Below are 12,666 nucleotides of genomic sequence, written 5' to 3'. Positions count from 1 at the left end.
AAACTCCGTCTCAAAAAAAAAAAAAAAAATTAGCCAGGCATGGTGGCAGGCACCTGTAATCTCAGCTACTTGGGAGGCTAAGGCAAGAGAATTGGTTGAACCCAGGAAGTGGAGGTTGTAGTGAAACAAGATCACGTCATTGCACTCCAGCCTGGGTAACAAAGCAAGACTCTTGTCAAAAAAAAAAAGTTCAATTCCATTTTCCTTTTAGTTCCAATGGAAATTCATTTGCAATAGGAATAGTTGGGACTTTTAAGGTCTTTTTTTGTTTTTTTTTGAGACAGGATCTCAATCTGTTGCCAAGGTGAAGCCCAGTGACTCAATTTTGGCTGACTGCAACCTCTGCCTCCCAGGCTCAAGGGATCCTCCTATCTCAGCCTCCTGAGTAGCTGGGACTACACCAGCTAAAATTACCACACCCGGCTAATTTTTTTTTTTTTTTTTTTTTTTTTTTTTTTTTTTGAGGTGGAGTCTTGCTCTGTAGCCCAGGTTGGAGTTCAGTGCACAGTCTCGATTCACTGCAACCTCCTCATCCCAGGTTCAAGCAATTCTCCTGCCTCAGGCTCCCAAATAGCTGGAATTACAGGTGCCCACCACCACGCCACGCCTGGCTAATTTTTGTATTTTTAGTAGAGACAGGGTTTCACCAAGTTGACCAGGCTGGTCTCGAACTCCTGACCTCAAGTGATCCCCCTGTCTCGGCCTCTAAAAGTGCTGAGATTACAGGCATGAGCTACCACACCCAGCCCGGTTTCAGAATTTTCTTGCCTTAGTTGCCTCATATCTTTTAATCAATTTACATTTTCAGACCCAAGAAACAAAATCTTACACACTCACATATGGAATAACATTAAAAAGTGTTAACAGAAACTAGAATTCAGCTGTAATAATAGTCAGCAAATAAAGGAATCCAAAGGGGGAAAAAGAAAATATCAGTCTGGACAACATAGTGAGGATCTACAAAAAATTTACAAATTAGCCAGGTGTGACAGTGCATACCTATAGTCCTAGGTACTTGGGAAACTGAGGTGGGAGGATTGTTTGAACCAAGAGAGGTGTTTGAGGTTATGGTTAGCTATGATCACACCACTGCACTCCAGTCTGGGTGACCGAGCAAAACCCTGACTTAAAAAAAAAAAGAAAAGCCAAGGTGGGTGGATCACCTGAGGTGGGGAGTTCAAGACCAGCCTGAACAACATGGTGAAACCCTGTTTATTTAAAAAAAAAAAAAAAAACACCAAGGAAGAAAGGATGAAGGGAAAGGGAAAGGGAAAGGAAAGAAAACCACACCTGTAATCCCAACACTTTGGGAGGCCAAGGTGGGAGGACTGTTTGAGGCCAGCAGTTTGAGACCAGTCTGGCCAACATAATGAGAACCCATGTGTAAAACAGACACACACACACACACATACACACTTCTTCTCTTTCCTTCTCTCTCTCTCCCTCTCTCAAATCAGCTCACAGCCTGCTTCTCCACAATTCAGAAGGAAAACCCACACTCAGAAGGCTAAACACACACACAAGCTTGGAGCCCACATTCTTGCTGTTGGGCAACAAGCTTTAGAGTGAGACAGTCCCTGGTGACAGAGGACAGGGGCAACTGAGCAGACAAAGGAATGAACTCTGGGAACTCCACACACTCCCTCACCCCTGGTGACAGGAAAATCATCCCTTCAATTCTCGTAAGTGAAGAAACTCAACTGGATTGAGATTAGGGTTCTGACCCAAATGAACTCCCCAATTCATTAATCCTGTGTCCAGGAGACAGATCTCCTGGCCTTTATAGACTTTCTCACTATAGAAAAATTACACTGAGTGCACCTACACAACAGAAGCAAAACTCAAACCTAATGTCTGAAAACAGGCCCAAGAAAACCACAATTACGCCCTCAGGAAAGGGCATCACTCCGTTCAGCCAGTCCCCCAAGGTGCATTCGGATGGCCATCTTTCCAGTGCTCAGCAGCTTCTCTCAGTACAAAGGGCTCCTTTCACAGTAGGTGTGAGTAGGTAGGATGCCTGCAGGGGAGGCTCCCTAGGAAGAAACAACTGGACCTTTGATTACATGTACCCTTGGCAGACTCAAGGGATGGCCTTAGCTTGGAGTCACTGACCTCAGTCCTCTTTGCTCTCCAGTCAAGTGACCTGGACCACTACTGATGCTTAAATGAGACAAACCTAGTGTTTGAAGAAATCAAAGAGGAGGCTGAGGCAGGTGGATGACTTGGGCCTAGAATGGAATTCTATTTGAAGTCACTCAAAAGGAAAGAACAGACCTGAGGAACTTGCTACACATGCTCGGAAGAAAAAAAGAGAAACAAGAATTTTTAATAAATGCAATATAATACTAGGATATTTTATTTTTATTTTTTTATTTTTTTTTTTGAGACAAGGTGTGAGACCTTGCTCAGGCTGGAGCGCAGTGGCACCATCAAGTCTCACGGCAGCCTCAACCTCCTGGGCTCAAGCAATCCTCCCACCTCAGCCTCCCAAGTAGCTGGGACTACAGGTGCAGGCCGTCACATCCAGCTAATTTTTTTTGATTTCTAGTAGAGACGAGGTCTCTCTATGTCACCCAGGCCCATTTTGAACTCCTGTGCTCAAGTGATCTCCCTGACTCAGCCTCCCAAAGTGCTGGGATTACAGGCGTGAGCCACCGCTCCCAGCTGGATATTTTATTATTTTCTGAAATCCATCTCTTTCTTGCCTCTTTGGAAATATTTTACATCCTCTCTCAAGGTCTCTTTTATTTTATTGTTATTTTTTTAAATTAAAATTTTTATTTTTATTTTTTTGAGACAGAGTCTCACTCTGTTGCCCAGAACAGAGTACAGTGGCGCAATCTCAGCTCAACTGTAACCTCTGTCTCCTGGGCTCAAGCGATTCTCCTGCCTCAGTCTCCTCAATAGCCAGAATTACAGGCATGCACCACCACGCCCCGCTAATTTTTTGTATTTTTAAGAGAGACGGGGTTTCGCCATGTTGGCTGGGCTGTAGATCTCCTAATTACTTATATTTTACATTTTTTGAGAATCAATTTAGTGAGTAAATCTTTTCAAGGTGACAAACCCAGGGAGGGGAAGTGCTGAGCTGGAAAGGACAGATCTCCCAGAAAAGTTTCCAAAAAAGAGACTCAAACCAAAGGGGTTCCCATAAGACGTCAGGTCCCATAGAGATAACTGGGAAGACAGGCACAAGAATTTTACACGAGGTAGCTTCAGGTCCTTCTCTTCTGTTTTTCTCTCATGTAAATATCCAAAAGCATACACTAAATCTTTAAAAAAAAAGAACCATCCATTCTGGTTGAAATGCCCCCTTGGAAGACGAACAGTTGATAAACGACGTTGTGAAGTGGAAAGAAGACATTGGCATTTGAGAGGGATCTAGAAATTTAGGGATTTAGTCTCAGTCCTCGGAAGAGTCAGGCTGTGAAGAACAGAGTCGTGGATTTGAGATCCGGCTTCCCATACACTTGGAAACCCTGAGAAACGAGTCCTCCCTTGGGAATAAAAGAGGTACTGGGGACCCCACACAACACTGCTCTTCCCACGCACGAACTCCACGCCCGAGGCGGGATTCCCCCCATGACCCTCCCGTGGCCCCCGCACGATCTGGGGAGACGCGGGGCTGCGGGCGCGAAGCTGCCCAGAGAAGGCTCCGGCGCTGGGGACAGGACGCCCGGGGTCCCGGCTGCCGGCCCAGCGCCACCCTGAGGCCGAGGAGACCAAGGGCCGAGCTGCGCCTGGGGAACTCAGATCCACAGACCCGGGAGACAACAGACGGGAGGCCCGGGTCTCACCGCAGCCAGATCTGGCCGCTTCCAACCAAACCTTCTCCCCCATCTCAAGACGTCCAGCCCCGCATACTCACCATTCCCCAGACTCTGGGATGTCCTGGTGTCCTGTCTACCTCTTCTGCGGCCAGCACAGGTCCCACCTCCACCTGAGGCCCTTTGCGGGTAAGGAGACCTCAAAGCGGAGCGCAGCGGCTGGTAGCGACGTCGCCGTTTGCGCAGCGTCGCCTCCGCCGGCCTTCCCGGTGGCGCCCGATTGGACATTGCACACTTGGACCCGCCTTTTTTGCCTGAGTGATAGCTGCCTGGAAAGTCGCGTCTCTAAGCACCCTGCATTGCTTGGGGTCAGGAATCTGCCCCGCTGCCACCAATATTTGCATCTAAGAAGAATTTGTCAAAATACCTGGGGTCCTGCACTGGTGTCTCCTGCAGCTCCTTCTGAGCGCGGAGACACAAGCGTGCACAGCGCAGGAAATTCCAGACTCAGTTTCCAGATAAAGAGAGGCTCTTTGTCCACAGTAAAAAGGGCGCCCAGGCCATGCCAGACTGGAGCTGGAAGGTCAGATGCTCCTACACTTAGCATAAAGCTGCGAGGCCATGGACTTCTGACTCTCGTTTACAAATACTGACACCTGGAGTGACCTCATCATACCTAACAAAGAGTCTGACTACGTTTTAATCTTTGACAACTAACAAGTTGAGGCCGTCATCCATCCCTTCCCTCCCCCCACACTTTGCTTTAGTGGGAAGTTTGGACCCCACAGCCCTAGTCGAGAGAAGGAGTTCCTTTTTTTTTTTTTTTTTTTCTTTTTTGGCAGAGATGGGCAGTTGGGGTGGGGGGTCTCATACGTTGCACAGGCTGGTCTCCAATTCCTGGGCTCCAGCGATCCTCCTTGGCTTCCCAAAGTGTTGGGATTACAGGCATGAACAACCATGCCCGGTGAGGAATTATTTTCAGTTCAACCTAAAACTATGTGTTCAGTAAAACTGTGAGGTGCACACTTCAAAATGGAAGGATATTTTGGACCAGTTTTTGACTGTGTCTCTAGAGAACTTTTGTGGGTCCTTTATGTTGGTTTGTGGTTTTTGTTTTTGAGACAGGACCCCTCTTTGTCCCTCAGCCTGGAATGCAGTGGTGCCATCAGAGCTGACTGCGGCCTCGACCTTCTGGGCTCAAGCAATCCTCCCACCTCAGCCACCTGAGTAGCTGGAACCTCTAATTTCTTTCTCTCTTTTTATTTTTATTTTGTAGAAACAGGGTCTCACTATTTTGCCCAGGCTGATCTCAAAGTCCTGGGCTCAAGCGATCTGCTGGCCTTAGTCTCCCAAGGTGTTAGGATTACCAGAGTGAGCCACCGTGCCCAGCCCCTAATTAATTCCTATTTTCGCTGAGATTAATAGGAGTTAATTGACGGTAATTAATTGTATTTTCACTGAGATTATTAAAGAAAACACAAAAGGTTATGTAAATTTGGGAGGTACCAGGAAATTCAATATAGGTAAGATATTGGACCAAAACTACTAATGGGCTGGGCATGATGGCTCACACCTGTAGTCCCAGCACTTTAGGAAACTGAGGTGGGAAGGCTGTTTGAGCCCAGGAGTTCAAGACCAGCCTGAGCAACAGAGTGAGACCCCCTGCCCCTACCTCTACAAAAAATTTTAATTAGCAGGGCATGGTGGTACACACCTGTAGTCCCAGCTATTGGGGAGACTGAGGCCGGAGGATCGTTTGAACCCAGGAGGTCAAGGCTACAGTGAACTGTGATCTTGTACTCCAGCCTGGGTGACAAGGTGAGACCCTGTCAGAAGGAATGTAGGAAGGAAGAAAGGAAGCAGGGAGGGAAGAGGGAAGGAGGGAGAGTGGGAGGGGAGAAGAAGGGAGAAGGAAGGGAGGGAAAAAGGAAACCCCTGTAGCCTTTAGCTGTCACTGTCCTATCTTCCCATCTTCCTCCCCCAAGCCTCTGTCCTAAGCAAACACTAATTTACTTTCCAGTTGCTATATAGCTTTCCCATTCTAGACTTGGAATGGAATCATATACTATGTGTTCTTTGTGATTAACTTCATTCACTTAGCAAAATTGTTTCAAGGGACATTGACATTGAAATTTGTATCAATACCTCATTTGTTGTTTATAGTGAAACAATATTTCACTGTATGGATATAGGGAATTTTGTTTATCCAATCAACCATTAATAGGCATTTGGTTTGTTTCTACCTTTTGGCTGTAAATAATAAGTTTGCTATAAACATCCATGTACAAGTTTTTCTGTAGACATATGATTTCATTTCTCAAACTGGAATTGATGGGTTACATGGTAATTCTATCTTTAATCCTTGAAGAGCTGCCAGACTCTTATCCTTTCCTTTGGGTAATTCTATTGAAGCAGGAGCAAGAGAAATAGACCTCTCAGACACCGAACTAGAAAAGGAAGGGGTTTTATTATTATGGCCCGGGAGCAAGGCTTTATGTTTTGTCCAAATGGCCAAGCTCCCCTAACAAAGAAAAGCTCTGCCTTTATATAGGCTTACACTCTAGATACTACACGTGAAAGGATCTTAGGTTTACAGCCTTAGAAATTACACGTGAAAGGGTCTTGGGTTTACAGCTTTAGAAATCACATATGAAAGGGTCTTGGGTTTACAGCTTTAGGAATTACATGTGAAAGGGTCTTGGGTTTACAGTTTTAGGAATTACAAGTGAAAGGGTCTTGGGTTTACAGTTTTAGGAGTTACATGTGAAAGGGTCTTAGGTTTACAGCTTTAGGAATTACATGTGAAAGGGTCTTGGGTTTACAGTTTTAGGAATTACATGTGAAAGATTTCTGGTTTCTGGATGGAGGAGTAGGGTGGGGGTTTGAACTTGTTTTAATAAAAACAGTGTCTTCCAGAGACATTCCCCCATACCAGCCTGCTATCTTATAGGAAGGTGATTTAGGAGGCGCCAGTTGGCCAGCTTTTTCTTCTATTGAAATCCAGTGTGGAAGTCAAGGGGGAGGTGATCCTAGATGCCTGGGTGTCCTTCCACACTATTACACACATATTGGTGTGCTAAATAGCGTCGTGCATATTTCTCAGGCTCTGTTCATTTTTCTACATTTTTTTTTTAAAGATGGAGTCTTGTTATGTTACCCAGGCTGTACTCAAACTCCTGGGCTCAAGTGATCCTCCAGCTTCAGCCTCACGAATAAGGGGGACTACAGGTGTGCACTAGCATGCCCAGCTTAAAGAAATAATTTCTTAGCCAATGTGGTGGCTCACACATGTAATCCCAGCACTTTGGGAGGCTGAAGCAGGCAGATAACGAGGTCAGGAGTTTGAAACCAGCCTGGCCAACATGGCAAAACCCCGTCTCTACTAAGAATACAAAAATTAGCCAAGCGTGGTGGCGTATGCCTTTAATCCTAGCTACTCAGGAGACTGGGACAGGAGACTTGCTTGAACCTGGGAAGATTACAGTGAGCTGAGATCGGGCCACTGTACTCCAGCTTGAGGGACAGAGAGAGATTCTGTGTCAGAAATAATAATAATAATTTCTTAAATCAGTGTTTGGCATTTTGGATATGACACCTGCAGATCCCTTCCCTCCTCCCCCAAAAAATCTTTTTTTTTTTTTTTGAGCTGGAGTTTTCTTCTTGTTGCCCAGGCTAGAGTAAAATGGCAGTCTCAGCTCACTGCAACCTCCCCATCCTGAGTTTAAGCAACTCTCCTGTCTCAGCCTCCTGAGTAGCTGGAATTACAGGTGCCCACCACCACATTCCGCTAATTTTTCTATTTTTAGTAGAGATGGAGTTTCACCACATTGGCCAGGCTGATCTCAAACTCCTGACCTCAGGTGATCTGCCCACCTCAGCCTCCCAAAGTGCTGGGATTACAGGTATGAGCCACTGTGCCGGCCAATTTTTACTTCTTTCTTTACTTTCTTGAGAGTGCCCTTTGGCTTAAACTTTTCATGCTCTTTTGAGTCTAAGTTAATTTCTTTGGAAAAATATTAAGAGCCATTTGTTTTTATGGCTTGTTGTAGGAAGAGATGGCCAGGGGCAGACCTCTGTTACTTACAGTTCAGTGATTACAAGCTTGCTTTGCTTTTTATACGCTGAGATTTGTACCACTGATCAAATATTGAATTTAAAAACAAGTCCAAACTATGGTGCAGTAAAAGCAGAGATCAAGCGGTAACAGGAGGCCTATAGGAAAGACCATCTGGGAGCGCTATAACCGTGGAACGCTGCGTGTGGTTGCACAGCTGGAAAAACTGCTTTGGTCACACATCTCTTCCCAACATAGAGTGCATGAGGGTCTCACAAAGAGGACTTATGTAAAAACTCTGGGAAGGAATGCAACCTGCTTACAAGATTCGGGAGGGTCTTTGCAGACAGGAGCTTATGAAGCCAGCTGGAAAGCCTTGTGGGTCAGAGATAACTGGAATGCCACAGGCTCTGCCTATGTTCTCAGAATGTGGAGCAATTCTGATTGCTCTGTGTCCACAAAGCTTGGGAGATAAAATCCCCTTGATGCATTGCGTCTGCTCAGACCTTATGGCTCCTTATCCACTATGTCTCTTTTGCCAATGCACCTGGATAGACAATGGGAGGTAAAAACTCAGTGTCCTTAGCCTTTCTTAGAAGAACCACATTTGCTATTGAATGCTGCAGACACATGCTCTTCCCCCAGCTATCTTCCTTCTAACCCACATGCTCACTCCCCACAGCCTGCAAGATTAGCAAGATAATGCACCCAATAAAAGTGGGTGGAGCCCAGAGTTCAATGCCAATGCAGATCACCCACCCAAGAGTGCCAGGGTGTTGAACCCCTGGACCCATGCTGTGAACTTCTACTCTTGTGTCTTTGTCTTTATTTTCTCTTCTCACTCCCTCATCACCTCCGGGACATAGGGCACCCACATACAGGGTTGGGCTGGTTCCCAACAGCTTGTTTCTCTACTTGCAAAATCTTCATGCCAGGAAGATGGAGATGGGGTGGGGATGACAGGAAGCATCTGAGTCATAATTGATTTTTTAGGAGCCAAATTTTCTGTAGAGGAGAGACGGCACCCTGGGGTCCTCTCAGATGGTCTCTCCTGGAATGTTATAGCCACCTCATGAGCCGAGGCCTGGGAAAATGGTGTCCTACTATTTTCGGCAGGCCACACCCAAGGAAGTGCCTCTGTTCCTCAAGTAGAGTCTGAGTGAAAGAAGGGTGCCCCCACTTTTTTTCTTTTCCTTTTTTGAGACAGTCTCATTCTGTCACCCAGGCTGGAGGGCCATGGCACAATCTCAGCTCACTGCAACCTCTGCCTCCTAGATTCAAGCAATTCTCCTGTCTCCACCTCCTGAGCAGCTAGGACTACAGGTGCATGCCACCATGACTAGTTTTTGTATTTTTAGTAGACAGGGGTTTCATCATGTTGACCAGGCTGGTCTCGAACTCCTGACCTCCAGTGATCTGCCCGCCTCAACTTCCCAAAGTGCTGGGATTACAGGCGTAAGCCACTGCTCCCGGCCTACTCCCATTTTTTGAGTACACTTACTTGGCACTCAGCCTTAGCACAAGGGACCTGGAGGAAGAAATTGAAAAGCTGATGTCAGCTAGGTGAGGTGGCTCACACTGTAATTTCAGCACTTCGGGAGGCTGAGGCAGGAGGATCAACTGAACCCAGGAGTTAGAGACCAGCCATGGCAACAAAGCAAGACCCTGTTGCTACAAATAGAAAAATAAAATTAGCCAGGTGTAGTGGCACACTCCTGTGGTCCCAGCCACTTGGGAGGCTGAAGTGGGAGGATCACCTGAGCCTGGGAAGTTGAAGCTGTAGTGATTCGTAGATTCGTAATCACACCATAGCACTCCAGCCTGGGTAACAGAAGGAGACTCCATTTCAAAAAAAAAAAAAAAGAAAGAAAAGGAAAGAAAGAAATGTTGATATCCTGCGATTTCCTATAAGAAACTCCTGACTGGCTGGGCACATTGACTTATGCCTGTAATCCCAGCACTCTGGGAAGTCAAGGCGGGGAGATCACTCGAAGTGAGAAGATCAAGACCAGCCTGGCCAACATGGTGAAACCACGTCTCTACTAAAAATACAAAAATCAGGCATGGATGCACATGGCTGTAATCCCAGCTACTCAGGAGGCTGAGGGAACAGAATCACTTGAACTGGGAGGCAGAGGTTGCAGTCAGGTGAGATGGTGCTACTGCACTCCAGCCTGGGCAACAGAAAGAGACTCGGTCTCAAAGAACAACAACAAAAAACTTCTCTGACTAGAAGATGTGAGTACTGCAGGTCCTGTGTTCCTGGTAGCAGTCTGGAGTGCAGCCTCCACCTCACTGAATTGACAGAAACTGGGGAGAGAAACTGAGGAGTCTGTTCAAATACTGCAGCCTCTCACTTTCCTTACAAACTATAGATTTTCCTCAATAGCTAGTCTTCATTTGTTCTTTGCTCTTAGAACAATTTTCAGAGGTTTTTAGTGGTTGGATTTTTTTTTTAATTAAAAAAAAATATTTGTAGCAACAGGGGTCTAGCTATGTTGCACAGGCTGGTCTTGAACTCCTGGCCTCAAGTGATCTTCCAACCCCAGCTTCCCAAAGTGCTGGGATTACAGACATGAGCCACCACACCTGGCCATGCTTATTTTTAAAATAAATTTTACCAATTTTATACAGACAGGTTCAGTAGAGATTCTTATGCCATCCTAGAGCATTTAATATCCACCCCATGTCAAAAAATGTTCCCGAGTTTGAAATAAAATAGAAATGCAAGCCCTACTCTCTGTTTCATTTTATATATAAACAAAATTAAGCCTTTTTTTTTTTTTTTTTTTTTGAGATGGAGTCTCACTCTATTGTGGTGCAATGCTGCAATCTTGGAGTGCAGTGGAGCAATCTCGGTTCACTCCAACCTCCGCCTCCCAGGTTCAAGTGATTCTCCTGCCTCAGCCTCCCAAGTAGCTGGGACTACAGGCGCGTGCCACCATGCCTAGCTAATTTTTAGTAGAGGTGGAGTTTTGCCACGTTGGCTAGGCTGGTCTTGAACGCCTGACCTCAAGTGATCCGTCCACCTCAGCCTCCCAAAGTGCTAGGATTACAGGCGGGCGCTGAGCCACCATGCTTGGCCTTGTACTTTTTCTATGTTTAAATATAAAAATACCACTGTGTTACAATTGTCTACAATACTCAGTGCAATAACATGCGGTCCAAGTTTGTAGCCTAGGAGCAACACATTACCCCATATAGCCTAGGTTTGCAGTAGGTTGTAGCATCTCAGTTTGTGTAAGTTTACTCTATGATGTTTGCACAATGATGAAATCACCTACTGACACATTTCTTGAGCTTATTCCTATTGCAAAATGATACATGACTATAGTGTCATGTAAAGTCAATAAAGCTTCTGTTAGGTGATAAGGAATAAAAGAAGAAAGAATGCAATGATTACCCCAGGCATGTTGCCATATCAGAGACTCAGTGCAGGTTTCCATTACATTTAGGTTTCCCAATTCAGTGGCAGTGGTTCACACCGTAAATATTTTTCTTTTCTTCTCTTTTCTTTTGAAGGGGAGGGGGACCAGTTCTCAGTCTGTTACCCAGGCTGGAGTGCAGTGGCGCAATCATGGCTCACCACAGCCTCAACCTCCCAGGCTCAGGCAATCCTCCCACCTCAGCCTCCAGAGTAACTGGGACTACAGGTGTGTGTCACTGTGCCTGGCTAATTTTTGTATTTTTTGTAGAGACAGGGTTTCATCGTGTTGCTCTGGCTGGTCTTGAACTCCTGGGCTCAAGCAATCCTCCTGCCTTGGCCTCCCAAAGTGCTAGCCTACAACTGTAAATTATAGTCTACACAGCCAGGCCCTGTGGCTCCTATCTGTAATTCCAGCAACTAGGAAGCTGAGGCAGGAAGGTTTCTTGAAGCTAGGCGTTCAACACCAGTCTAGGCAACGTAGCGAGAAAAAAATTTTTTTTTTTTTTTTCTGAGACAGAGTCCCACTCTGTTGCCCAGGCTGGATTGTAGTGGCACAATCTTGGCTCACTGCAACCTCTGACTCCCAGGTGCAACCTCTGACTTCCAGGTTCAAAATTCTCTTGCCTCAGCCTCCCGAGCAGCTGGGATTACAGGCGCCCGCCACCATGCCTGGCTAATTTTTTTGTATTTTTAGTAGAGATGGGGTTTCGCCATGTTGGCCGAGCTGGTCTTGAATTTCTGACCTCAGGTGATCCACCCACCTTGGCCTCCCAAAGTGCTGGGTTTACAGGCGTAAGCCACCATGCCCTGCTGAAAAAAAATTTGTAAAAAGCCACTTAACCAAGTGTAGTGGCGTATACCTCTAGTCCCAGCTATTTGAGCAGGCTGAGGCAGGAGGATCACTTGAGTATAGGAATTCAAGGCTTCAGTGAGGTATAATGGCACCACTGCACTTTAACCTGGTGACAGAACAAGATCCCAACTCTTAAAACAAAAAATTATGGCCTACATAGAAGAGCAATCACACAGCACTCAAGCCTGCTGGGGCCCCCCTCACTAATTCACTTCTTATAGTTGTGGTAAAAGGTATGTCTTTTGGACCTTGCCAGGGCTGGTGCGTGGGTTGTAAATGGCAAATCCACTCTAACATCCCAATACCCCTAAGTCTTTGCATCCCTTCTTCTACAGTAAATGAAGCAGCTTTGGCATTTTAGGTTCATTTATTGTTGGCCACCTTTTGTCCATGTTTCAACCAACCAACCAACCAAGCAGACTCTTAGAGCCCTTTATAAATCCATGAGCTACAATATTAAATGCAGAATGACTGCTTACTAGCTGGGTGCAGTGGCTCATGCCTATCATTCCAGCACTGAGGATTATAGGGAGACTGAGGTGGGCAAATTGCTTGAGGCTAGGAG

General features: G+C 46.0%; 1 protein-coding gene across 3 annotated transcripts in view; it reads right to left on the bottom strand.

The window, feature by feature from the left end:
• The window catches only part of ZNF709 (zinc finger protein 709), a 52,118-nt gene that overhangs the window by 15,786 nt on the left and 23,666 nt on the right, over positions 1 to 12,666 (bottom strand). For 2 of the 3 annotated variants that reach the window (XM_017497832.2, XM_017497833.2), the window contains exon 1: positions 3,869 to 4,022. The exons of the other annotated variant lie outside the window; for it this stretch is intronic. In XM_017497832.2, coding sequence (XP_017353321.1) covers positions 3,869 to 3,871 — 3 coding nt within the window. In that variant the 5' untranslated portion in view covers positions 3,872 to 4,022. Of the gene's footprint in view, positions 1 to 3,868; positions 4,023 to 12,666 lie in introns of those variants that run through there. 3 annotated transcript variants of the gene reach the window in all.

The sequence above is a fragment of the Cebus imitator genome, unplaced genomic scaffold, assembly GCF_001604975.1.
Source record: "Cebus imitator isolate Cc_AM_T3 unplaced genomic scaffold, Cebus_imitator-1.0 Scaffold234, whole genome shotgun sequence".
Taxonomy (NCBI): Eukaryota; Metazoa; Chordata; class Mammalia; order Primates; family Cebidae; genus Cebus; species Cebus imitator.
The sequence above is the reverse complement of the archived record's forward strand: the minus strand, read 5'-3'. Positions and strand labels throughout refer to the sequence as shown.